Here is a 27,875-nt window from a genome sequence, read left to right as displayed (position 1 = left end):
GTTACATTACTGGTACTCTCTTCGTCTCTTTCTCTCCCTCACACACACACTCACAACATACACACCCACACCCACACACCCACACACTCTCTCATAGCAGCCCTATGAGGTTGGAACAGTACATAATCTTCTTGCGTGCCACTTTTCAAAGTGTTTTTAGCTATTTATCTTTTGTATCCTTACAGCCATAGAAAATAGAAAACAAGACTCAAAAAAGTCTGGAGTTGTAATGAACCATAATAAAATTTAAACTATTGTCTACATAGATTGTTACGTTGTTTTAGAATTATATTTGAAACAGATGGTTTAAAAACGCACTGTTTACAATAAATGATGACATCATTGAGCTCTCAGAAGTATCATGAATTACATTCTCCTTTTTCATGCTTTTATACCTAAGGACTACATTATTAAAATAATAATAAACAATAACACCTGCTAAGAAGTTATGGGAAAACATAAAGCATTTATTGCTTTGTCAGATTCTGTGTAGTTTAATAAACCTCTCATTTACCTACTACTATGAGATGATACGTTCTAAAGACATTAACTTTCTATATAATGTATGCCTTTAATAGATATCTTTAGAAATGTAACTTTCCTGTTTTGGGCCAGAGTGAGGGAGACGGTAAAGTGAAATAAAAACAAAACCTGCCATTCTTACATGCCAATATTTACTTTTGATGCCACTTTGGCTATGACTGAGTTAAGGAGAAACTATGTAAAAAAAAAATCAGTGGTAGAACAGGAAGTTACAGTGGAAGATTCTTCAGCACCCATTGCATTTTCCTAGGATACTCACTCTTAGGAAAACTCACTTCAGTGGGTACATTTTACCCTGAGATACTTGTGCCTCAGCACATCCCCAAACGACTGCCTCTGGGTACAGACCCGTTTTGTTTCCAACAGAGAACACCTCCTGTCAGAACAACGGTCAGCTGAGATTCCCCATTCCCATACCTCCTGTTCCTCAGATGGAATTATAGGGCTTCGGAATTCAGGAAAACACAAAACTGAACTGTATTCTTACAACAGGGCAGAGTTCGCCGAATCCAACTGAATCAGATGTGTGTTAAACAGAGATGACAGCCATTATGGTTAGGTCAAAAAAAAAAATGAGCCCCAAACTCATCCAAGAAAAAGAAATCACTCCCACAAGTTTTCAGATGACTCCAGTGAAGAGCTCCGCACCCAGCCTCAGGGAGACTCGGAGGAGCCTTCCGGCTGCTTTTCTAAAGAAGTTTGGACAGGCTTGGACTCTTTTTCCATGTTGGCTAATATGAGTCTGGAACAGGGCCTTGTACCAGATGAAATATCTTGATCCTGCCAACTGCTTCTTGGCTTTGAGCAGCTGTAGGAGCAGCTGGTTTTACAACACACAGAGTGAGTCCTTGTTCTACATTTTGTGAAAAACTTTAAGTTTGGGTCTTTATACAGCTACCTTCGTGAGCTTTCACTTGATGATTTGTTGCGCCCGCTTTTCATGCATCTTGCAAATAACCGAATGATCTATAATAATTTTATGTAGGGGAAGTCTTCCTGCAACCATAAGAGTCAAGTTTTTCCAGTTCTTTGCTTCAGTTGGAAACTAAAGAGTCATGAGACAAGAGATCAATTATGCCTGAATCACTATAATTAAAAGTCAACTGAATTCTAGGAATGGTAGATTGAATACAAGAACTTACTCCTGCTCCCTCCTAAGAGCATGAGAGGACAATAATAACAAAATTTCAGAACTGGAAAGCAGACAAAGCTAAACCTTAAATTAGCAGTAGAGAAAGCCAAGACCAATCTAATTTTCACCACAGAATTCCCAAAAGGCCCTGAGAGCATTACTGGAAATAGGGAACACTGGAAGGGATAAACTAGAATAAAGGGGATCTTCAAGAGATAGTGAGATTTCCCAGACCAGGCCCCTGTTCTGTAAAGCTATGATTGCTCCCCCTCCATCTGGCAGAAGTATATACGTGAAGATACATTCTCTGGAAAGTATAAAATATAGGTGTCTGGGTGAGGGACTCAATACAACTTGTTGGGGAGTGGGTACTGTCATGAAAGCTGGGATTCGGTGAACACATGCAAGTGAGATATTCACCACAAGCCCTACCCCCACCTTGGTTCCCAGAAAGATGGCAGAAATGCTCAGACCCTCCGGCAGGAGACAGGAAGATGCTGGGCAATCTGAAACAGCCAAAGAGTTACTGACACTGGTGGTTCCCCAAGTAAAGGGCTGTAGACAACCCTTTTAAGTGAAGCTATTGCCAACAAGCTCCCACTCACCTGTGCCGGGCTTGAATTAGGCTGGTTTCCCCCATCCCTTATTTTTAAATATAATAGACAAAGAAGGACCACCTAATACCTGAGGAAAGATTCCAAAATGAAAGAATCCAAAGCCAACAAACAAACTAAAAATGAACTTGCAACAGAGATACAATCAGCACAATTCAGACTGTGGGACCTCTATAGGACAAATGGCCCAGTTTCTTCAACAAATATATGGCATAGAATACAAAGGAGAGAGAGAATTGGGGGAACCTATAGATTAAAAGAAATTAGAACACATGTCAACCAATTGCACTATATGGACTTTATCTGAGTACTGATTTGGAAAATCCAATTGGTTTTTTTAAAATGAGATAAACAGGCAATTCAAATATTGTTTGGCTATTTGATGATATTAAGGAACTGTTGATAATTTTTAGGTACAACTATTATGGTTATGTTTTAGTCCATTATATATACGTACACACACACACATATATATGCAATACATATATATATGTAATAAATATACATATGTATACATATGTAATACATACATATGTAATACACATATACATATATATATATAATGAGAAATATACTGAAATATTTATGGATGAAATGATATGAGAGCTGGGATTTGCTTTGAGAGAATCTAGGTGAGGTGGATGATTAAATAGGTGAGGCCAGGAGATGACGGGAACATGGGAATCTCATACTATTCTTTCTACTTTATGTTCAAAATTTTCTGTAAAAGAGGAAAACTGTCATTAGAATCCTTGGAGAATACACTGAAATCATAAAACAAAATAACAGAATATCAAAAAAGAACATTCCAAGAATTTTTTAAAAGCTCCTGTAAATAAAAAAATAATAACAGAAATAATACTCAGTAAAGAGCTGGGAAAAAATTTGAGCACATATTCCAGAAACTAAAGAGAAAAATTATCGAAATGAAAATTTAAGAAAAGAATAAAAATTAGAGGACAAGTCCAGAAAGGTCCAGAATCTGGGGAGTAGTTCCAGAAAGAGTAAAAAGGGGAAAGAGGAGGAAGAAATTCATTAACACAATAGTGTATACGAAAATGTCCCCTGCGGCACCTGGGTGGCTCAGTCAGTTAGGCTTCCGACTTTGGCTCAGGTCATGATCTCACAGTTTTTGAGTACAAGCCCCATGTTGGGCTCTGTGCTGACAGCTCAGAGCCTGGAGGCTGTTTCAGATTCTGTGTCTCCCTCTCTCTCTCTCTGCCCCTCCCTCCCTAGCCTCTGTCTCTCTCTCTCAAAAATAGATAAATGTTAAAAACATATTAGAAAATGTCCCCAAACTGAAGACCATGAACTTCCAAAAGAAAAGGATGTACCAACAGCCTGACACAATGGATGAAAACAGGCCCACATCAAGACACATCACTGTAAAGCTGCAGAACATGGGGGACAAAGAGATTCAACAAATTTCCAGAAACAAAATAAAATAAAACAAAAACCCTGGCTATACAAGGACCGGGAATCAGGAGGATATGGGACTTCACACCAGAAGAGACCGGAAAACAATGGAGCAATACGTTCAAAATTCTGAAGGGAACTTACTACCAATATAGAGTTCTATATCCAGCCAAACTGCCAATCAAAGGTGACGTCAGAATAAAGTCATGTTGCAGACATGGAGGCCTCAAAAAATTATTTCTATTCATCCCTTCTCAGCAACAAAAGGAAGAACATTCAGAAAGAGGAAGAAATGGAACATGGGGAACAAGGGGCGGGATCTAGCAGAGAAGAGAGGTGAAGGGGATTCCCAGAATGGTGACAAAGAGAGATTCCAAACTAGAAGTCTGTTCTCTCTGTCTCGGTTCCCTCATCCATCAAGCAGGGAAGTACTAATAGGACCTATCTCACAAACTTGCAAGGATTCAGCAGAGAACACTTAAGAATAGTACCTGCTACAAAGTAAGAGCTGCAAGAGTTGCTGTTGTTACCACCATCAAAGAATGGACCCTTCACTATGTTAAACATAGAACTACCTGATATACTGCAGTAACTAAAAAAAAAAAAAAAAAAAGTAAATCAATGTAAAACACATTTCTGAGCTGAACATATTTCCAGCTTTGGAATAACTAAAATTAGTCACAGAACCATAGGGTTTCGGAGGTTGGCAGGGTTCTGAGATTTTTCTAGGGCAATTTCCTTGTTTTACAGAATAGGAAACTGAAGCTCAGAGTGGCCAAGTCACTTGCTTAAGACTACACAGCCATTTAGAAGAGGAATTGCGACTAGCAGTCGGGTGTTTCCTGCCACTGCTCTGAAAATCACAAGCGCAGCTGCACAAGCCACCCCGTGGCATCCTCAGAGGGTCAGAATTCCACAGATACCAATAAAAAAATCGTCAGAGAAATATTTTGTCCAACTCTTATCATTTTACCCTAAAACCTGGCACCTGGCTCAAGATATACATAAACAGAAAGGCTACATAGAAAGATCCACCCAGGGCAATAAAGAGAAGAGGCTACAGTTGGATTTACTGAGTTGGATGGACAATGAAGAAGAAATGCATTGAATTCACTGTCCTATACAGAGTTTTAAGTCTAGGAAGGACATCTTTAGTGATTTACACATAAGAGTATTAATCCCTAGAGGCACCTGGGTGGCTCAGTCGGTTGAGCGTCTGACTTCGGCTCAGGTCAAGATCTCGAAGTTCACAAGTTCCACGAGTTTGAGCCCCGCATCGGGCTCTGTGCTGAGAGCTCAGAGCCTGAAGTCTGCTTCGGATTCTGTGTCTCCCTCTCTCTCTGCCCCTCCCCAGCTAGTGCTCTATCTCTCAAAAATAAATAAAAACATTTTTTAAAAAAAATTTATAAAGAGTATTAATCCCTAGTGCTACTGACCAGTATGGCACAGCATGGCTGGACATCACTGATCCCTGAGTAATGGAATGGGTAACAATGTACTTTCACTGCAGTTTTCTAAGTCTTTCTAAAGGTATATACACAATTTGTAGGATTACTAGCCATTTCGGTCACTGCTTCCAAGCATAGATGATGCTCCTATCTAAACGACCCAGGGATACAGACTACTCAGCAAGGCCAACAAAGACGTGAGTGTAGTCTTGTGGGGAAAAGGCTGGAAGAAGAGAATGTCCTCCTTGCCTCATCAGGCAAAACACCCCTGACACTCCTTAGAGGTTTGAGAAGGGAATCAGGCTGGGTGAGAATTTTCCTGGTATAAATTCTATGTCTGTTTTCATCTTGTTCCAACTAAAAATAAGCTCTCTGTACATTTGCAGAAAATCCCATTCAACAGTGTGAGAAAAAGTTATTTAAAAACAAAATTGCCTAATTTCTTTTAACTAACTCTCAGAGAAAAGTACATGCTAATTTCTCATCTGTGCTTCTTGGCTATTTATTACAAACAAATTTACAATCACCTTTGGATATAGTACATGTTCCACTGCAATCCAAACACCGAAGTGGTGAGTGGTTGGATTAAATACCTCTTAATATTTTGACCTTTTAGCTGAGATTTAAAATGACAGGTAAAGAATCCAAAAATACCAAAAAAATGCTATCTTGAAATCTTTTAACCCTTTTTATAAATGCTTATTTTGGTGTTTTTGATTAATGAAAAGATTTTCTCCTTCCACTTTCTTATAAACATTAGGTGCAACTTGGAAAATCATTCCAATAAACAATATAAAAGTATGTACTCACAACTTAGCCAAGTTAGTAAAAACATAAAATGAAATAAAAACTACTTGGAAATATTTCCAGTGTCTTCTGTACATGAACAGGAACATACAGAAAATACAGTTTTAAAATGGAAATTACAGCACTGTCAACACTCACAGAAAAAGTAGAATTCCGGTGTTTGCCAGGGCAAAGGCGAGTCCCAAAATCCCACTGCCCATAATGGCATTGCTTAGGTTAAAAACAGACATGCCTAAGGAGGTTGTTCCTGGAATCTAAACACAGAGACAAACATAAGCAAAACCGTCCCCAAGAAAGTTCATCATGTCAAAGTCTTTAAAGCACTATTAGGAACCAGTGCAGAAATAAAATTCAAGAAATACTTGTTTAGTGGTCTGGTTATTTTCCAAAATGGGTTTCAGGAGAAAACACACAGGGTCCATGGAATATCCTGGGTAATATAAATAGCTATACTTTTGGTAGGATGCTACATGCATTAAAAACATCTGTCCCAATTTATGGGATTAAAACAAATAAGCAAACTTTATTATAATGACACTTACATAGTCATCACATTTCTTTTTTTCCAAGTGGCTGTTAGTGAGACTTCTTCTACTTTCGCGATCAGAAATAAATTTGCTGTAAAGACATGCAGAATAATTTAATTTCACAATAATGATCGAAGATTAACATTATTACTTATCAAAACATCACACAGGGAAAGTTATCAGTCAATTACTTAAGAGTTTACAGCCCCATTCAACCACCTTTCTGTTTTATTTTGCTTTGTCCCTTGCCAGTATTAGTTGTTTACACTCTTGTTTTACCAAGTAAACTATGAGTGTCCCAAGGGCAGATACTTTGCCTCATTTGTTTTTAAATTTTTTTTTAATGTTTATTTATTTTTGACACAGAGACAGAGCATGAGCAGGGGAGGGGCAGAGAGAGAGGGAGACACAGAATCCGAAGCAGGCTCCAGGCTCTGAGCTGTCAGCACAGAGCCCAACAAGGGGCTCGAACTCACAGACCACCAGACCATGACCTGAGCCGAAGTCGGACGCTCAACTGACTGAGCCACCCAGGGGCCCCACCTCATTTGTTTTTATACCCCTCACTGTACTTAGTACAAAACACTATTAACAGCAGGTGCTCATCCTGAGATGATATGAAAGACAACCCTAAATCAAAAAGAACTATAATCTCGAATCATTCAGATTCGAATCATTCAATATTAATAAATGACTATACACAATACAAGTTAACTTTTATGTAGATTTTTCTCTAACTGAAAATTAGGTAATGTCAAGGATACTATAAAGCTGGCATTTATTTTTTTAAATGATTATTTATTTTTGAGAGTGGGGGAGGGGCAGAGAGAGAGAGAGAGAGAGAGAGGGAGACAGAGGATCCAAAGTGGGCTCCACACTAACAGCAAAGAGCCCGATGTGGGGTTCGAACTCACAAACCGTGAGACCATGAGTCGGATGCTTAACCAACAGCCACCCAGATGCCCTATAAAGCTGGCATTTAAAAGAATACTGGAGCGGCGCCTGGGTTTCAGTTGGTTAAGTGTCTGACTCTTGATTTTGGCTCAGGGCATGATCTCAAGGTTTGTGAGTTCGAGCCTTGTGTTGGGCTCCTAGCTAACAGCCTGCTTGGGATTCTCTCTCTCCCTCTCTCTACCCCTCCCCCACTCGCACACACACACTCTCTCTCAAAATACATAAAAACATTTAAAAAAAAAATAAAAATAGGGGCGCCTGTGGGGCTCAGTCGGTTAAACGTCTGACTTTGGCTCAGGTCATGACCTGGCAGTCCGAGGGTTCAAGCCCCACGTCAGGCTCTGTGCTGATAGCTCAGAGCCTGGAGCCTGCTTCAGATTCTGTGTGTCTCTCTCTCTGCCCCTTCCCTGCTCATGCTCTGTCTCTGTGTCAAAAATAAATAAACATTAAAAAGAAAAAAAAAAAAAAAAAGAGGGGCGCCTGGGTGGCTCAGTCGGTTAAGCGGCCGACTTCAGCTCAGGTCATGATCTCGCGGTCCGTGAGCTCGAGCCCCGCGTCGGGCTCTGTGCTGACAGTGCAGAGCCTGGAGCCTGCTTCAGATTCTGTGTCTCCCTCTCTCTGACCCTCCCCCGTTCATGTTCTGTCTCTCTCTGTCTGAAAAATAAATAAACGTTAAAAAGTAAATAAATAAATAAATAAAACTTTAAAAAATTAATAAATAAAATTTTAAAAAGTATGTTTTAAAAAATTGAAGCAGGAATTCAGAAAGCTCTAAGAATCATCAAATATATTCAGGGTTAATATAAGAACTTTATGGCCTAAATTTCTAATTAAAAAAGAAAATTCCCCATTAAGAAAACAAATGTTATTGTCAAAGAAAGGGCCATTCATAGGTAAACTGTTGTATGTATTAGTAAAACACCTTAGGGATGCTTTTAGGCTCTTCTTCTGAAAATGTCATTGTCCGGCCTCAGCAAGAACTAGTCACAGTGAATTTTTTCACTAATAAACATGAAGCCGCTTGAACTGGACTATTTTCAAGCAGGTATCTTTAAACCGTACACTAGATTTTCATAAGCTGTTTTGAATGATGTGGTATTTCACAATAAAACATTTTTAAACGAAAGACAGATATCATCAATGTTGGTTTACTATAGCTACCTACCTTTTTCACCTTTAATCTAAGAGGTCTAGCTTCTCCCTGGCATTACTTCTCCAAGTTTGCTTCATTTTGCCCTGACAAACTAAAGATAAGCAATATACATACTATAAACTTCCTCTGGGACCATCACCTCATATAAGCAGCACAATCTCTGGCTTATTCCCTTCAGCATCTGCCTGTGTCTACAACCTGTCCAGTTACCGTGAGAGAGCGAAAGGAGGTAGAAGGAAACCTCGGTCTCCTGAAACTCAGGAGAAACTGTGCCACTAAAACCAGAATAGGTTTGACTGTGCAAACCTGAGATTAGATAAGGAATCCAGAGAAGGAAACGCTTCTTCTATTGGGTGGGACTAGCCAGAGGAAACTTAAAGGCAGACGCCTAAGAAATAGTATTGCAGGCTCTTAGCAAGAGAACATAATGAAAGTATCTTTGGAGACCAATCTGGCAGCTGGATAGCATTGTTATTAATGATTGGTGTGGCCCTTCTTTTGCCCTTAGCATTTTAAATCTTTACACAGAACTGAGGTTTACGGATCTGGCTGAAGAGGGGCAAGGGAAAGGTGTCTTCCTTTTCACACAGGCAGCCCAAAGAAAGTGGGTGCTGGACTTGCTAGGGTGAAATGGACTCCTATTTGGTGTTGCTATTAAGTAAAAGGCTCTATTTAATCAGGTTAATTTTAATAACTCGATTCTAACCAAATCTTCATCTAGAAGCTCCCTCATTTGCCTTTCTTGTGGAGGGACCTGTTTTCCAAATAGAATTTCCATTATTCTTTTAATGTTTACTTATTTATTTTGAGAGAGAGAGAGAGCGCGCGCGTGCGCAAGTGAGCACACAAGCAGGGGAGGGGCAGAGAGAGAGACAGAGAGAAAGAGAGAGAGAGGGAGAGAGAGAATCCCAAGCAGGCTCCGTGCCATCAGCACAGAACCCATTGCAGGGCTTGAACTCACAAACCATGAGATCATGACCTGAGCTGAAATAGAGTCGGATGTTTAACTGACTGAGCCACCCAGGTGCCCCCAAGAATTTCTATTATTTTTAAGTCAAAAGAAAAACCCCAACATTTTCAAAGAAACCAAACCAAACACCGATAAAACGCCTGTGACAGCAGATCTAAGTTCCTAGCCTGGCGGCACTCAGAGCTGGTGGCAGAGGACTGGTGGGCAGGGGATGGGCCACAGACACCTTGACACCAGGGGCATTCAGTAGGGTCAAACATTGTGCAACGTAAAAGGATAAAGAATAAAGTCCCTGCATGATTGCTGGATCTTTCCTACGGAACTTCTACAGGGGGAGTATGATAAATTGACATACAGTAGCAAGTAACCATTAAAAAGCACATCAGAAAACATGTGTATCAAGTGTCTCCCTGATTCTGCCTCTTCCAGTCTACTTTCTGCGGAGGTTAGGCTTAATAGGTTTTCCCAAAAATCTTCACTGGCTCCCCCACTGAAAAAGCTTCAAGTATGAATTCCCTGTACTGATTAATTTAATTTTGTCTCAATGTCCCAATCTTAGCTCCCCCTGCTTCTCAAAATGATCTTCCCAAGAGGGGTGAGGCCTGAGACAAGACCAGTGCATTTTGAGAACAGAGACTGAAAACTCTGAAAAACAAGTACAGTTGACCCTTGAACAACACAGGGGTTAAGAATGCTGACCTCCTGTGCAGTTGGAAATCTGTGGGGAAACAGGTTTTGCTTACATAAATGGGTTAGAAGTTTAGGACAGAAAGCCACCACCATGGGGCGAAAGCACCCAAGGTTAGCTAGCAAGATATTATAATGGGATCACGAGTAACTTGTGATATCACTTGCAGTAAATTACTTTCCATCTGATGCCAATATACTATTGTGCTTTGATCACAAACTCCACTTGCCCCCCAGACCCTTTGCTTCTTACACACATAAGTTAATGATAACTGTCTGACTGTTTTCTCCATGCTCAAGTGTGTAATATCTGGTTTTCTTCATGCTCACCATGTGGGTAATATCCTGTGAGCTCAATAAATACGGAGACAAAACACCTGTTTGGGGCTCTTGTCTCCTCCCTGACATTAGCCTCTCTTGTATTCAATTCTGCATCTGCTCTCTTTCTGGACAAGAGGGCACTCCAGACTCATAGTCTGCAACAGAAATCCACGTATCACTTTTGACTCCCCCAACACTTAACTAGTAATAGCCTACTGGAAGACTTACCGATAACACAAACAATGGATTACACATACTTTGTATGTTACATGTATTATATACTGTACTCTTACACTGAAGTGAGCTAGAGAAAAGAAAACTGTATTAAGAAAATTATTTCCAGGGGTGTCTGGGCGGCTCAGTCAGTTAAGCGTCCGACTCGTGGCTTTGGCTCAGGTCATGATCTCACAGTTTGTGAGTTTGAGCCCTCCATCAGGCTCTGCACTGACAGTGTGGAGCCTGCTTGGGATTCTCTCTCTGTCCCTCTCTCTCTGCCCCTCCCCTGCTCTCTCTCTCTTTCTCTCAAAAACAAATAAAAACTTCTAAAAAATTTAAAAAAAAATTATTGCCAGTACTGTACTGTATTTGCTAAAAAAATTGGACCCGTGCAGTTCAAACCTGTGTTGTTCGAGGGTCAACTACAGTCGGAATCCACTCTCTCTTCAGGAGACCCTGCTCTCAGCCAGTGCAGTTCTGCCTGTTCAAAATACATTTTTTTTCTTTTTTTAAGATTTTAAAAAGTGTATTTATTTATTTATTTAGAGAGACAAAGAGAGAGAGACTGCAGGAGGGGCAGAGAGAGAGAGAGAGGCAGAGACAGAATCCCAAACAGGCTCTGCACTGATAGCACAGAGACTGACGCAGGGCTCAAACTCAAGAACCTTGATATCATGACCTGAGCTGAAATCAAGAGCTGGACACTTAACTGACTGAGCCACCCAGGCACCCCTGTCCTCCCAGTTCAAAGCCCTCATCTTCCATGAGTCTTCTTATACTCTGGTCTGAATGGAGTTTTCTGACTCTGACCTATTTACTATTTTTCTGTGGCACAGACTGAGCCATGAGGTCACTTTGCATCCCGAGCGGTTATGTGGTGTCCTCACTCCCTCTCCTTCCAAATGTACCTGCCCATGCAGTAGCAACTCAGAAGACCCTCCACAAACCAAATATGCATCTTCTTTTTAGGAATTATGGAGTAGCTTAGGCTGCAGGGAAATCTAGCTCAGTAAGAATGAAGTACTGAAAGAACGCCTCTTTATTCTCTTTGTGTTGTTCCAAAATGTTCTCCTCTTTATATCTCTTTATATCTTTGTATTTCTGTAAACTATTTTCTAAAAACAAATGAAGCCAACCTTTTTTGTAATGGAAAAGTCTATTCAAAATAACTAGGTCATGCAGCTTTATCACAAGTTTCTGTTATCTCACCATTTAAAAAATGCAATTGCGTGTTAAAAAGCACTGACCTCTGGCAAAGAAACTGAAATAAAATTTCTATTTACTGACTTAAAAATGGGCTATGGGCAAGGGTGCCTTTGACATGTGGTCTCAGATGATAAAGGTATTATTAAAAAAAGAGTTTCCACAGGGTCGGTCTGTACCCACAAAGCAGAATTCAACCAACTCTTAGGTAGCCAATTGTTCTGCAAACAAAACAAAACAAAACAAAAACCTACAGTGTCTGTCGTGGTGACCTTCAATAGACAAAGCCTTAAAGAGGATGTAGGCGTTATACTGAGGTAGTGTGAAAGGAGGAGAGAAACATAGAACAGTTATTTAAAACCAAAAATAAATCAGCAACAACAACAATCCAGTTAAGGATGGGTTGTACAACAAGAAGAAAATCTTCCTATTGTAATCTCCACCAATCAGGTTCTTACTAGATTATAGTGTTTCATTTGAAGATTCGTCACACAAAAGGGATGAGTGGTTGAACTTAAATGACCTTTGTGAGTTCCTTCCCTGAAATGTTAACAATCTATTAAAAAGGAAAAGGAAAAAAGAACAAGAGCAAAGAAGCAGGTAACAAAGAGACTGGAAAACATGAAAGAATGAAAGACACAGGAAGGCATTTCAAGAGAAGACTGATACAGATGGTCAACGACACATGAAAAGATGATCAACATCACTCATCATCAGGGAAATGCAAATCAAAACCACAACCAGATATCACTCCACACTTGTCAGAATGGCTTAAATTAAAAAACACAAGAAACAGTAAGTGTTGGTGAAGATGTGAAAACAAAGGAACCCTTTTGTACTGTTGATGGGAATGCAAGCTGGTGCAGCCACTGTGGGAAACAGTACAGAAGTTCCTCAAAAAGTTAAATATAGAAATACCATATGATCCAGTAATTCCACTACCAGGTATTTACCCCAAGATTATGAAAACACTAATTTGAAAAGATATATGCGCCCCTATGTTTATTGCAGCATTATTTATAGTAGCCAAATTATGGAAGCCACCCCAGTATCCATTCACAGATGAATGGATAAAGAAAATGTGGTATATATCTACAATGGAATATTTCTCAGCCACAAAAAAGAATGAAATCTTGCCATTCACAACAACATGAATGGACCTAGAGGGTATTATGCTAAGTACAATGTCAGTCACTGAAAGACAAATACCATGATTTCACTCATATGTGGAATTTAAGTAACAAAACAAATGAATAAAGAAAAAAAGAGACAAAAAAACAGACTCTTAACTATAAAGAACAAACTGATGGTTACCAGAGGGCAGGTGGGTGGGGGGATAGGGGAAATAGGGGACTGGGATCAAAGAGTGCACTTACTGTGATGAACACTGAGTAATGTACAAAATGTATACAATTGTTGAATCACTATATTGCACGCCTGAAACTAATATTACACTGTATGTTAACTATACTGGAATTAAAAAATAAATTAATGAAAAATTAAAAATAAATAAAGAGAAGACTGAGAAGTAAACAAAGCCTTACTTGATGGGTAAACTCTACTGAAAAGAGAAAAAAAGGAGGGGAAGGAGACTTTAACTGGAACAGGATCCATTAAAGAAAGGAAAGAATTTTCTGACATGAAAACTGAATTCAAGAAGTTATAGAATCTCCTTCCCTAAGGTTTAGACAAGATAATTAAATTTTCAAGGGTCCTTCCAAGCGATACATATTTAGTACATAAATTCTGAAAGATACAGAGGGACCAAAACAAAGGCTAGTACAGGGCATAGTGACAAGAGTTGTCCCAGATTCTTTTAAGAAAAATCTTAGTAAGACACTCAAATTTTGTTAGATGCTTCTAGGGTCGTAACAACACTAACTCTACATCGAGATGAGAACAGCAGTAGATAGATATTAAAATACATGAATATGTGCATGGACACAGAATAATCTACTAATATTTCGACAACTTTAACATTTCAACAGCTTTAAGGTAACAATAACCGGCCACCATGCAAAACCTTAAGCAATGCTGTTATTCCTTGGGGTGGAGAAGACAGACGTGCTTACCAAAGAAAGAGGGTTGCACTGTTATTGATACATACTTTTCTCATACTAAAAGGCTTACTATTGCTGGACACTGCCAAGTACTTTACATGGGTTTTCTCATCTGTTTTCACAATAATTACACGGGCTAGTACTATTATTAGCTCCATTTTAGAGAAATTAAGTAACTTGACTGAAGTCACATTGCTAACAACTAAAACTGTTGAGCCAGGATTTGAATATGAGCTGGCTGAATGCAGAGCCTGAATTTTAACCTACAAACAGTATAACAGTATTGCATTTAATATTCCCCAACGATCCCATGAGGTAAGGTATTATTATCATCCCTGTCCCACAGGGATGGCACTAAGGTTCGAAGCATCAGACCACACAACATCTATTGATGGAGCCAGGATTCAATACAAGTCTAAATCCAAACCATGCACTAACTGTTCTGTGTGTGTGTGTGTGTGTGTGTGTGTGTGTGTGTGTGTCTTTGTCTGTCTCTCTCTCATTTAACAGATATTTTGTAACATCCACCCTGTACCATGCACTATTATCATACCATATCATACCATTACAAGGTGTAAGAAATAGAAAGATGATTAAGATGACTCTTTCTCTTAAGCTTACACCTAGAAAGTTTGAGCTTGCTACTACTAAAGTGTAATCCATGGATCAACAATACAGGCATCACCTGGGAGCTAGCTGGAAATTAGAATGTCAGGACCCATCCCAGACTTCCTGAACCAGAATCTGCATTTTAACAAGGTTTCCAGGTGTTTCATACGCACGTTAAAATATCACCACTACTGGTCTAGTGGACATTTTGAAAGGATTTGCTGTTTCAGGTATAGATTTCTATGACTACAACCCAAAAATTAGGGCATGAAAGAAAACAAATGAACTGGAATAAGGGCAGGTGTCCTAATACCAAAATGGCTCTACTCTATTTTTAACTAAACTTAAAAAGACTAGTCTTTTTTTTTTTTTAAGTTTATTTTTTTTATTTTTTGAGAGAGACAAAGACAGTACTAGCTGGGGATGCGCAGAGAGAGGGAGGAGACAGAGAATCCCAAGCAGGCTCTTCAATGCCAATGCAGGGCCTGATGCAGGGCTTGAACTCATGAAACCATGAGATCATGACCTGTGCCAAAACCAAGAGTCAGATGCTTAACCAACTGAGCCACCAGGTGCCCCAAAAAAAGATGATTCTCATAGTATCCTCGTGGGGAGTTTCTGGGCAAAGTTACCAGTTACATGCCAGGTAAGGAAAGACCAACATTTGTTTTCAACATTCTCTCTAGCTTCCTAAAAAGAGGCAGTGTGACCTAAAAACTCACTCCTTTGGGAGTTGGCTCTCTTAGATTCATATAATTGAGCCTACTTTCCTCTCACCAATGTGAAAAAGCCACAAGAAGTGTGAAAGGTATTTAGGTACAGCTTTTGCAGGAATCATGATGGGTGTCTTTTTTGTTTTTTTGTTTTTAATTTGCCTTTTTTTTTTTTTTTTTGGCTTCTCGTTGTCATATCCTGTTTTTAATTTGAATTGTCCTAGAGCCAGGAATGAAGCAAGATTCATGAACTGTGTCAGTGAAAGAGAGGATATTAAAGAAAGAAATGCCTCACACTGTATTTGCAGCAGCGGAACCAAATTCCACAAAGCAAGCGGTCAGCACCAGCCAGCTCTCCCGCTGTAGCTGCTTACTGCCTGAGTCACAGCCTGTGAGGAAGTGAGCTCACCCAGGCAAGGTGCCCAAGCCACAGGCGAGAATGGATATTTCCAGTCACTGCAAGCTGTAACCTCCTCAAAAACTTAGTATTTTCAGTTTAGTAAGTACAACATTTAAAGATCTGGCTCAGATTCTAAACTGAATATTATCAATGACTCACTTGAAGGTCCTCCAGGTTTGCACTGCTTTGGGAATGAAGCTTCATTATCAAACCAAAGTGTCCTAGTTGTGAAATGGTTAGAATCCCATGCACCATTAAGTGGAGGTCAGCAGTGACTGCGGGACGCTCCAGGTATACAGAGCTTAAAATAGCACTGGTAGAGTTAAATAAAACCAGTAAAGATGATCTTTTTCACTAATGCCCCAGCATTATAGTCAGAGGCAGCAGGAGAGGAGCAGAACGACAGGGATTTCTCACAGTCCTGCGTGTGCCCTTGGACAAGTTACTTTATTTCTCGATGCCTGAGTTTCCTTATTTGTAAAACGCATTTTTAAACCATCCTTATTTGCAAAAGAATGCATTGCATGAGGTTATAAGGAAAAATGGCAATATATGTAAAAACACCTGGCGCTCAAGAAATGGTAATTATTATTGATAATGACTCAGAAGAGGTGCAAGAAGCAAATTTGCATCCAACAATAAGAAACATCATAACACAGTGAACTTGGATAATAACGAGGAAGTGTCTGGGTTGCAGACTTAACCTCTAAGAACATTTAAGGAAGGGAAAAGGGAGACGAGGCAGGGTTGGAATTTCTGAGTTTGTAAATGATGGCAGCTGAGTCCTTTGCTGGACTTCCAACTGTACGCCGTATCAGAACACAGAGCAGATTTCCAGAAACACTTTCCACAAAGATGCCTGGTGAGCTGACATGTTTTCCTTTTCCTCAATCCCAATTTCCTTCTAACCACCCCCCAAATGTATAGATCGGTGGTGATCCCAATTTCCTTCTGACCACCCACCCCCCAAATGTGTAGATCGGTGGTGTTCTAATAAGGGGTCGTGTCTACTCTGCTCTCTTCCCCTGGTCTTTTAGGAGGGCTGCATTCTTCAAGCAAACCACAACACTGAGTCCCAAGCTGGAGAGCGTCCTGCTAAGGGATCTACATATGCTGGCTATAAAATCAGTATGTCAGAGAATGCCTCAGATCACTTTTTTAAAAAAGACACTGGTCCTGGGACACCTGGGTGGTTCAGTTGGTTAAGCGTCTGCACTCAGCTCAGGTCATGATCTCACAGTTCATGGGTTAGAGCCCTATGTCAGGCCCTGTGCTGACAGATTCTCTCTTCTTTCTCTGCCTCTATACTGCTTGCACTCTCTCTCTCTCAAAATAAATAAATAAACAAACCAAAAAGAAAAAAGACACTGGTCCTACCCTTCTAACTTAAGAAACATAGGACCCGAGAGCTGCAAGGACACGCTGAGGTCACAACTGGGGCCGAGAACTCTGAGGGCAGACTCTTCCCATCTGCCTCCCTACTTTCTCTCACTCGTGCTCTGTTTTCTTTCTGTTTCATGTACTAATTCTCTACTACATTTTCTCAGAGAGCCACTGGGGCTAACCCATTGTTATTATTATTTAAAAGCTGTGTCATAAATGATGCTTGCAATAATGTGTTTGCAGTTTTAAAATGGGAACATTGGCAAATAAGACGTGGACCATTGTTGATTGGTATGTGGGTGAGGGCAGACGAGAGCGTTACACACTCAGATACGGGATGCGGCAAAATTCCAGTAGTCTGTCTAATTCACAAGCACAGAGCTTTGAAAAGTTAGAGCTGGTTGGGGTCCAGTGTATTGATATTTTTTTATTAGACTCAATTGAAAGGATGAATAAATTACTTTCCTATTTGTTTCATCTGCTATTGCATACTATGCCCAACAGATGTCACATAAGAAATTCAGATTAGATTTTCAAATGGAGCATAACTTTAGTAATGAATAATTCAAGGGAAAAACTGAAAACCAGAATAATATTTTAGAGACATTTCTTTCATTGGATAGAAAGTGTTAGTGGAAAAATACTCACCTATTTATCTGACCATTTTCTACTTCAGTGAAGTCATTGGAATCGTTGCTAATGTTATCATCTTCGGGCACGGTCATGTTTTGCAACTCTGTTAATTCGAGTCCACTTTTGAAATGCATCATGTTTAGAAAGTATCTGTGGTCAAAAAATTAGTCCAAATTCTGCTCTGAGTGTATTACAAAGGGATAGCAGCAAAAATAGAAGCTTGACACCCCTAAAATACAACACAAGAAAACATTATTAAACATATGAATACCGCCACTGATTAAAGATAAACTATTACAAGCAAAAAAAAAAAAAAAGTTTACCGATAATTTAACACATTTTGCTATCTAATGCATTAAAGCAATCTTTGTACATCTAGTTATAGAGGCTTATCTCTAAATTTTATGCCTGTCATAAATCTCTCTCCATCTCAACTACAGAGTGAATCATGTCCTGTAATCTTTGTGTTCACGTTTATAGGAACACCATGTCAGCTGCAGGCAATACCGATGCCCTTTTATGAAACAGTGTGTTTAAAATGAAAGCGACTCAGTTATTTTAGTGCATCTGATCACAGGGCACACACATCGTGGGTGCAGACGACAAAGACACAAAAGCACCTCTGATTTAGCAATCCCAGTTTAATAACAATGCAAATCCTCAATAAATGGCATCATGAGGGATCAACTACCCAACCTGGAGGTCAAGCAGCAAAGGACAAATCTGTGTTTTGAAATTTAGCAAACACTTTATCCATCAACTGCGAGAGATTAAATCAATCTCTTCAATGAAATCACTCCATGTCAGGGAATTAGGGAATTAAAAACTCATACTCTGGGGATTTAGGTTAATCCACCTAAAACTATATTTCCTCTCCAGAAACGAAAGACTTGCAGAGTTCATATTCTCCCCCACATGGATGAGCAGAACTTACATTTCAATGGTGTAGAAGAAGGAAAAGAGTTTCAGACACACAACATCACAAATTAAGAAGCAGATGGCAGAGTGCCTGGGTGGCTCAGTCGGTTATGCAGCCGACTCTTGATTTCAGCTCAGGTCATGATCTCGTGGTCCACGGAGTCAAGCCCTGTGTTGGGCTCTACGCTTAGGATTCTCTCTCTCCCTCTCTCTCTGCCCCTCCCTTGTTCACGCTCTCTCTCAAAATAAATAAATAAACGTTAAAAAAATTAAAAAAAGAAACGCAACCTAAAAAGCCAGGTCTATGCACATAGAGGAGCCTCAGCAGGATCATCCCAGTGAGGGGACAGAGACCATGGAATGAAGCAGAATGCCAATAAGTTTGTTCTTTTTACCTCCAATGGTAAACCCTTTTGGATGACATTTTGTCTGATCCTGAATCCTGTAAGATGACGGTAGCCTAGTTAAGAGTCAAAACTCTAGGGGCTCCTAGGTGGCTCAGTTGGTTCAGCATCTGGCTCTTGATTTTGGCTCAGGTCATGATCTTGCGGTTTGTGGGTTTGAGCCCTGCATCCGGCTCTGCGTTGACAATGTGGAGCCTGCTTGGGATTCTCTGTCTCTCCCTCTCTCTCTGCCCCTCCCCACTCACACACATACTCTCTCTCAAAATAAGTAAATAAACTTAAAAAAAATAAAGGGTCAAAACTCTAATGTGCCCAGCTAAGCATCCTAGTATATCCCAAGAAGCATTTTGCGAATTGATAAAATTTTCAGGACCCATAGAAAGTACCTTAGAATGATACCTTTTTTAGAAATTTTCTTCTTCTCTTTCCCACAACCAGGCCACACAGTATTCCCGTTTGTTCATGCAGACTCACATCTAGAATGAAACTTTCCTGGCTCCAGAATCCTTTACAACTTCCAGCAGGGAGATTCCCCCAGTGCTGGGGACCTTCTGTTCCCCTTTGCACCTGTCCTCTTGAGCCTAGACCCCCAAAAGGATGGGGAGAACCTTAGACACCAGGCATGGATGGGGATCCATGGGGCCAGGGTAAATGGACCCCGGAGTGGGGGCCTGGAGCTTCCTCCCACACCCCCAGAGAGAGGGGGACATCTTTGTCCTCTGCTTGTGAAGACACTCTCACTGCCCACTAGCAGTGAGACTGGGGAAGGTAGGCTTCAAAAAAAAAAAAAAAAAAAAGGAAGAAAACATTTCCTAATGCCTCATGTTTTGAGAGCCTCACCTGCCTGCAGGGCAGGGCCTCTCCTGGAAAACAGGAAGCCAGGACAGGGAGAGTTGAATGCCATGTCTCCTGGGCTAAGGCAAACCTGGCAGCTCAGGGCTGATTCTTCTAGCCAGCTAGCAACAGGGCCTCTCTGTTTTCTGTGCCTTCACACAGCAGCAATGTTTACAACTGCCTTCACTTCATAAAAGCTGAAGTGCGTTAACATGTGCTCTTACTTGCTGACCGCCTTAACGAAAGCTGCACGGATGGGCTAGACTGGGCACTTCCCAGGAGTCTTGCCACACTAGCTGTCTCCTGTACAACTTCCTCAGAGTCTGAAGTGACATGAAGTGATACCGATTCAGATACTGAAGTGACACTACAGGGCTGGTAGAAAGTTGATTCACTGGATGGCGTTTCCAATTTGGGTTGAGTCCTTTTCTCTCTCCAAATTGGTAGAAAATAGGACACTGGACAAAAATTTTCTGGGGACAGGAAAGATGGACTGATAATAGATCTAAAGTCTCCTGTTTGAATTTCAACTTTCATATCAATATATATATGTGTGTGCGTGTGTGCATGTGTGTATACAAATCATTTAATAAATGGGCATAAAAGCAAAAGAATAAAAAGACTAGAGGAAGTCCTGGCCACGAAAATATGTATTAGGCAAATCCCAGTACAAAGTTAATCACACAGAATTAATTTCCCCCCCACCCTTTGGCTTAAAGAGAAAATATTTTTTCACAGTTCTGGAGACCAGAAGTCCAAGATTAAGGTGTCAGCAAGTTTGGTTTCTCCTGAGGCCTTTGTCCATGGCTTCTGGCCAGCTGCCTTCTCTCTGTGTCCTCACGTGGTCTTCCCACTGTCTGTGTGTTGTCTGTGTCTTAATCTCCTTTCTTTCTTTTTTTTTTTTAGAATAAATTTTTATTGTTATGAAATAACCTATCTGAAATCTAACTTGTTCTTGAAAATGAAAACTGGAAAATGGGGTAAATTAACAAAGTTAGTGACACCTCTCACCAAGGCTGAGGTCACATTTAGAAATTACTCTCTATTCAGTTTATTTATTGAGGCTAGATGATTAAGGAATTTAAAAGGTTGAAAAAGGTCAAATTCAGGGATCTGAGGCAGCTTTGTAGAAAAGTCACATTTGGACTGCCTCTTGAAAAAGAATTTTTTTTTTACTGATTCTAAAACTAATACATACTCACTGTATAATCTTTAGAACAGAACTTGCAAAAGAAATCCCACCTGCGGGGGAGCCTGAGTGACTCAGTGGGTTGAGCATCCAACTCTTGATTTCGGCTCAGGTCATGATCTCACAGGCTTGTGAGTTCAAGCCCCTCTGTGCTGATCTCTCTCTGCCCCTCCTCTGCTCTCTATATCCCTCTCTGCTCCTCGCCTTGCCCTCTAACTCTCTCTCAAAATAAATAAAAATAAACTTAAAATAACATTAAAAAAAAAAAGGAAATCCCACCATCCAAAATTGGGCCACTGTTAGATACTGGTGTGTTTCCTCTCTTCTTTTCTTCTTTTTTATTCCCCTTTCCTTCTTTTTCTTTTTCCCTCTCTAGCTCCCTCTCCTCCTTTTTCTCTTTTATTAACATTGGGATTTTAGACTCTTTTTAACCTACTTTTCTTCATGTAGCATTACATTATAGGCATTTTGGAGAATAGAAATGTTTTTTTAAAAACATTACTTCCTTATTAACCAATAATATAAACCTTTATAGAAAAATTAGAAAATACATGTCTGTAACACAAGTAAAAAGAAAAAAGTCACCTCGTATCTCAGCAAACAGAGACGATCACTGTACATATACAGGAGTATGACCTTCCAGGGCTTTTCTATGCACATAGATACAGTGCCTGGCATACAGCAGGCACTCAATAAATACCTGTGAAATGAAAAGAATGAATATAAATAAAAAATAGGTATACATTTACAAACATGGAAATTGTACCAGAGTTTTTAAAACGTATTTTTTCACTTAACAAGATATGATCTCCTATCCTGAGTTATGTCGAGAAAGTGAACACGGGCCTACACCATTACTGCAAATGCTTGCTTATCTGCTTGACTGTGCGATAAACTGACATCCAACCTTTACTGCTGGACAGTCACACTGCTTGACAGACAAGTGACTGACTAGAGATGGGGCCTGAGCTGAGACATCTCAGTAAAGGAGAACATGGTCAATGGCACAGAGGCAGGAAGTGCAAGTTGAGCTCAAGAAGCAAAAAATTACAGTTTCACTGAAATACAGAGCTGATTATCAGATCACATACAATTAATTAAGAGACCTAATAGGATCATTGTGTGAAGATCATGATGTTAGCCCAACCATAATTACTATCTCTCAACTTTTATAATAGCTTATAAATTAAAATGTACTCAGCACAGAACATCTTTTATCCTTTACCACAATCTTGTGAGGTACTCTTAAGCAAGCATGATCTTGGTATGCTTATTAGTACATTTTACTAATAGTACCAACATAAAATACATAAACTTATTCTCTATTCTTCATAGTGTTATATATCAAAGGAGAAGATCTACAGAAAAACTTGTCTGGCCTTACATTGCTTTGACCCTGTTTAAGCAAGCAAGGCCATCCCATATAAAGTGACAGTTTACTATAAAATATCTGCATGATAGAGACCAAACTATACGGCAGAATAAAGAAAAAATCCAGAAAGATTTCAGAGATATACAAACATACCAATGTACAGAAGGAAGGAAGGAAGGAAGGAAGGAAAGAAGGAAGGAAGGAAGGAAGGAAAGAAGGGAGGGAAGAAGGAAGGAAGGAAGGGAGGGAGAGAGGGAGGGAGGAAGGGAGGAAGGAAGGGAGGGAGGGAGGGAGGGAGGGAGGAAAGGGAGAGTGAGAGAGTGGGAGGGAAGGAAGGCGGCAAGAAAGAGAGGAGAGAGGAAGGAAGGAAGGGAGGAAGGAAGGAAGGGAGGAAAGGAGGGAGGGATGGAGAGAAGGAAGAAGGAAGGGAGGGAGGGAGGGACGGAGAGAAGGAAGAAGGAAGGAAAGAAGGAAGGAAGGAAGGAAGGAAGGAAGGAAGGAAGAAGGGAGATGGGAAGGTGGGAAGGAAGGGAAGGAGGGAAGGAGACAGGTATGAAGGGAGGGACGGAAGGAGAGAGGGAGGGAGGGCGAGAGGGAGGGAGGGAGGGAAGAAGGAAGGAAGGAAGGAAGCAAGGAAGGAAGGAAGGAAGGAAGGAAAATAAATGGTTGCCTGGAGAAATTGCTAAGGTTTTACAAAGAGTTAGAACTTGAACAATGTCTAAAAACAGGTGGATTTAGACCAGGGGGTTGGGAAGGCATTGCTTGTACTGGGAACAACACAGGCCAAATGTACACAGAACAGCCCTGAGTGACCATTTACATGAACCTACCTAGAGTAAAGGGAGCAAGGTACATATTCTTAAGTAGTAGAAGTTTTACAGGTTTGGTAAAAGCCAACTGAAAGAAAACCAAACCAAAGAATATACTATAACTTAAACAATGTCCAAAATCACTTTTAGGGATAAATACAATTTCAATTGCTCATGTACTTTGTGGTGGATCCTGCTCAATATTTGCTCCTACTTCTTTCTAGTCTAGTTCTGTAGGTGATGGAAAGTTGATGGCATCCATTCTGCTGGTACAATTCTAACAGGTGCAGCAGAGAGTTCTGGAGCCAACAGTGTGGCTATGGATTCCTGATCATTGGATGTGGCTCAAGCAATGTGTTCCCGGAGCACGCAGTTGAGACAATAAGAAACTGGCTTCATGGTTTCCTGCCTTCGTGACAGAGGCACAAGTAGCAGTTCCCTTAGCAGACTGTTTTTAAGTGGTGGTATTCTGGTAATTATTTCTAAAGACCCAGCCTCAGGCCATCTGCCATCTCTTCTAACAATCTTACAGGTATTTAGTTGTCTGTATTAAATCTCTCTCACTTAACATACATAGGAAGATCTCTTCCTATGCAACATGCAACTAAACCCTAATTGATATTCTTATTTTTATTTCCCCCCTTTCAAACTTTTATGATGGGAACTTCTAAATACATATACAGAATAGTAGACAGAATAGAATAATGAACCCTCATGTACCAACTTCAACAATTATCAGGTCAGGCCAATCTTACTGAAGTTTTACCCCCACCATCACATAGAATTATTTTAAAGCATTCTGATATCATATCATCTGTAAAATATTTTAGCACATATTTGTGAAAGAATGCTTTTATAAAACAATACCAACAGATCACTATCAAACCTAAAAACTAACAATAATTCCTTAATATCACTACATGTCTGGTCACACATACTTAATTCTAAAATTGTTATGAATCCCTCTTGTTTTTTTTTTTATTATTATTATTCTGAAAAACTAGTAAGATCAAACCTTTCCTAGTTCAACTCCTGAGAATCAATTATAATAACTGGGCCGGTAGTTTTGAGAGAGTGTTAGGCCTTCGGACCAGTGATGGTCCTCTTCCTCCTGCCGTCTCTTCCCGGGCCTGAGCCAGTTTACCCACCTGGGATCCTTGGATCACCTGGCTCTTAGCTGGTAATAATGCGAACCCATGAGCTGCTTTTGTGTATCTCAAAAGGCCTCAAACATGCCAAACAGGTTGACTAAATGTCAGGTATCCTTGCTTTTAACTAGATTGCATTAACTTGGTGTGATGATCCTAAATTCTAACTGGCAATTTTATGTTTCTTTGAATAACAAAAATAGGAAATAAATTCATATATTAAGGTTATAGTCAAAACTCATTAAACGGTATCCTTAAGATCTAGATATTGTATCTCATATAAATTACATTTCAATTAAAACAAAAGCTTAAAGGGGTGCCTGGGTGGCTCAGTTGGTTAAGCGTCCAACTTCAGCTCAGGTCATGATCTCATGGTTTGTGGGTTCGAGCCCATGTCGGGCTCTGTGCTGATAGCTCAGAGCCTGGAGCCTGCTTCAGATTCTGTATCTCCCTCTCTCTCTGCCCCTCCCTTGCTCGCACTCCGTATCTCTTTGTCTCTCAAAAATGAATAAATGTTTTTAAAAAATTTAAAAAAAGAAAAGCTTAAAACTGATAGAATCTTTGAAAATCTGTGATCTTTGGACCATGGGGAATAACACAAGTGCCTTTTGGTAGTGAACAGGCTGGGAGCCAGTAAGCAATCTCAAACTGTAGATGTTTTCTCTCTTTCTTACTCAAGACTCACGTCTTAACCAAGTGCAAGTGGCCTCAGCCGTGCCAGCACTTTGAATCACCACTTCCTCTCCGCCGGTTTCCCTGACTTCCGCCAGTTACTCTCAGCTCCATATCTGGGAAGTGACTTTGTCTATAACCTTGAAATACCACCCCCACCCCCTTTACTGCCAACAGTCTGAACAACTTGCTCCTGTCTTCATCACTCCCCTGAAACCACACTCAAGTGGCAAATTCTGGCTCTACCAATTAGGAGCTGTGGACCCTGGGCAAGGAGGTTTTCTCTTTGCCTCAGTTTCTTCATCTGCAAACAGGAGACGTGGAATACCCACCTCATTCGGTCGTTATAAAGATTCCATGATCGGCGAGGGGGGGGGCGGTGCCTGGGTGGCTCAGTCAATTGAGTGTCCAACTCTCGGTTTAGGCTCAGGTCATGATCTCACTTCATGAGTTCGGGGCCCACATCGGGCTCTGTGCTGAGCGTGCAGAGCCTGCTTGGGATTCTCTCTCTCTCTCTCTCTCTCTCTCTCTCTTCCCCTCCCCAGCTCACACTGTCTCTCTCAAAATAAATAAGTAAACTTAAAATTTAAAAAAAAAAAAAAGGAGATTCCACTATTGGGCACATGGGCAGCACATACACCAGTACCTGGCCTGGTGCCTACAGGCTACTGTGACTATGCTTGCTACCACTGCTATGACTTCTAGTCAAGGCAAGTGGCCTTGTCTCAGTCCTCATTTTCCTCAAGTCCTTCCACAACAGGGAGCACTGCTTCCTGACCTCCTCCAACATGCTCCGGAGCACTGCCTCCAGGCCTCCTTTACCAGCCCCCTCACTCCTCCCTTATGCGGGAAGAGGGGTAGCTCTTCAGGCACACGCTCCAAATTCTTTCCTTCTTAAGGTTTCAAGCTCGTAGTGTCAGGCTTCATCCCACAAAGGCATCTTTCCGATTTCTTTCCCCAGTCTTTTTCATCTTATAAAACTAGCATTCCTTTGCATTACGCAATAGGATCTCCCTTGTAAATACTACTTGATAATGATCGAGTCACTTAACATCACATGTTTCTTCATCTGTAAAATGAGAAGGCTGGAGGGAAAGTGGATCTCTCAGGCTCCTTCCTGCTCAGAAAAATTTCCACAAGTTCTTTGTAGACTCCAGCTGCCCGCTGGACTTCTCCACGTGGATGTTTGCCATTACCTCAAACTCTGCATGCCGAGCTGAACACATCACTGACCTCACGCATCAGCTGTCCTATTCCTGTTAAAGATAACGTTCCCTCTCCTCATCACTCAGACTTGGAGTCTGGGTATTACTTTAATGCTGCTGAGTATCTAATCAGTCACCAGCCCCCATCAACATTCTTTCATACGTGCCCCCATCCTCTCTGCCCCTCATTCCTCTCCACCCACAATCCTAACTTGCAGAGTTCAGTGCCTCCGTGCTACCTGCTGACTCTACCCTCTCCCTGCTGCAGACACACGTTCTGGCCCACTTCTCTTCCCCTCTTGCCAACTGTAACTTCCCAATGTCTACAGGATGAAGTCTAATCTCTGGACCCTTACAATGCAACACGGATTGCTCATAACAATCTTTTTAATTTTCTCTCCTGTGATGTTCCTCCTGAACTTTCCATTCCCCACCACGGATCTAGTTGTACGCAGTCTTCTGCTTTGTTCACACCATTCCTTTGGCCCTGAACATGCTTCCTTCCCCCTTCCCGTGAAGCCCATGCTTACTTAAGGACAACATTTCTTTCAAAGCCCAGCTTGTTGACTTTCATGCTTTTTTTTTCTTTTTAATTTCAAACCAACCTTCTCTGTGATATCTTTTTCCCATGACCAACCCACGACAGATTGTTTACCTGTGATGAATTCTTTCAGGACTTTTGTATAGATTACTCATTGGCTTACACAAGGATTCTTATATATCTTAATAGTCTTCTTGCATTCTATCATCCTTCCTAATTATAATCTCAACTCCTTGAGGCAGGGACCATAAGCCTCACAGCTCCCCTAGCACATGGTAGCAGCAAATATGTTAACAATAATAATGATAACTAAATTTAAAAAGCAAGCTATGATCATCTGTCTGCAGATAATGTATCAGTGATCCCCACAAACACACTTTCTCAGGAAAACAAAATAACAGGTTGACCTCTGTGCATCCTACCTTGTTCACAGTATCCCAACCCTTGCTCTCATGGCTCCCAGAATTCCTCTTCTGTTCTGGTTCCTATATGCTCTTTCAAATGTCTGTTATCAAAATGCCCAGCCTATGATGTCCGGGAATTAACCTAATCCACATTCAGATGTTTTGAAACTACTGTGATTTCTCTAAGACAGAAAATACTGATAAACTTCAGAAGTCAATGAAGTCTCTGTATTTAACTGTAAATTTAAGAGGACAAACTGTATGTTACATTAAAAAAAATCCACTTGAAACTTAATTTAATGAGAACAGCGAGTGTATCTGACCAGTGTGTATACCACAAAATTAAAAATCTTCCTCAATGGGTTCCTGGGTGGCTCAGTAGGTTAACATCAGACTCTTGATCTCTGCTCAGGTCATGGAGATCAAGCCCCGAGTGGACTCCATGCTGACAGCACAGAGCCTGCTTGGGATTCTCTCTCCCTCTCTACCCTTCCTCCACACGTGTATTCTCTCTCTCTCTTAAAACAAATAAATAAACATTTAAAAAAATCTTCCTCATCTACTGAAAATTCATAGATGTAAGTAATTCC

The 27,875-nt window shown here is 40.5% G+C and overlaps 1 protein-coding gene across 2 annotated transcripts in view; it reads right to left on the bottom strand.

Moving 5' to 3' along the window:
• The window catches only part of SLC38A1 (solute carrier family 38 member 1), a 69,159-nt gene that overhangs the window by 34,385 nt on the left and 6,899 nt on the right, over nucleotides 1-27,875 (bottom strand). For both annotated transcript variants that reach the window (XM_019419125.2, XM_019419124.2), the window contains exons 2-5: nucleotides 21,720-21,834; nucleotides 17,805-18,018; nucleotides 6,503-6,578; nucleotides 6,099-6,214 (exon numbers count right to left, since the gene is read on the bottom strand). In XM_019419125.2, coding sequence (XP_019274670.1) covers nucleotides 6,099-6,214; nucleotides 6,503-6,578; nucleotides 17,805-17,926 — 314 coding nt within the window. In that variant the 5' untranslated portion in view covers nucleotides 17,927-18,018; nucleotides 21,720-21,834. The remainder of the gene's footprint in view (nucleotides 1-6,098; nucleotides 6,215-6,502; nucleotides 6,579-17,804; nucleotides 18,019-21,719; nucleotides 21,835-27,875) is intronic.

The sequence above is a fragment of the Panthera pardus genome, unplaced genomic scaffold (genome assembly GCF_024362965.1).
Source record: "Panthera pardus isolate Hobbes unplaced genomic scaffold, ASM2436296v1 HiC_scaffold_6, whole genome shotgun sequence".
Classification (NCBI taxonomy): domain Eukaryota; kingdom Metazoa; phylum Chordata; class Mammalia; order Carnivora; family Felidae; genus Panthera; species Panthera pardus.
Note: the sequence above shows the minus strand (reverse complement) of the source record. Positions and strands in the feature narration are given on the sequence as shown.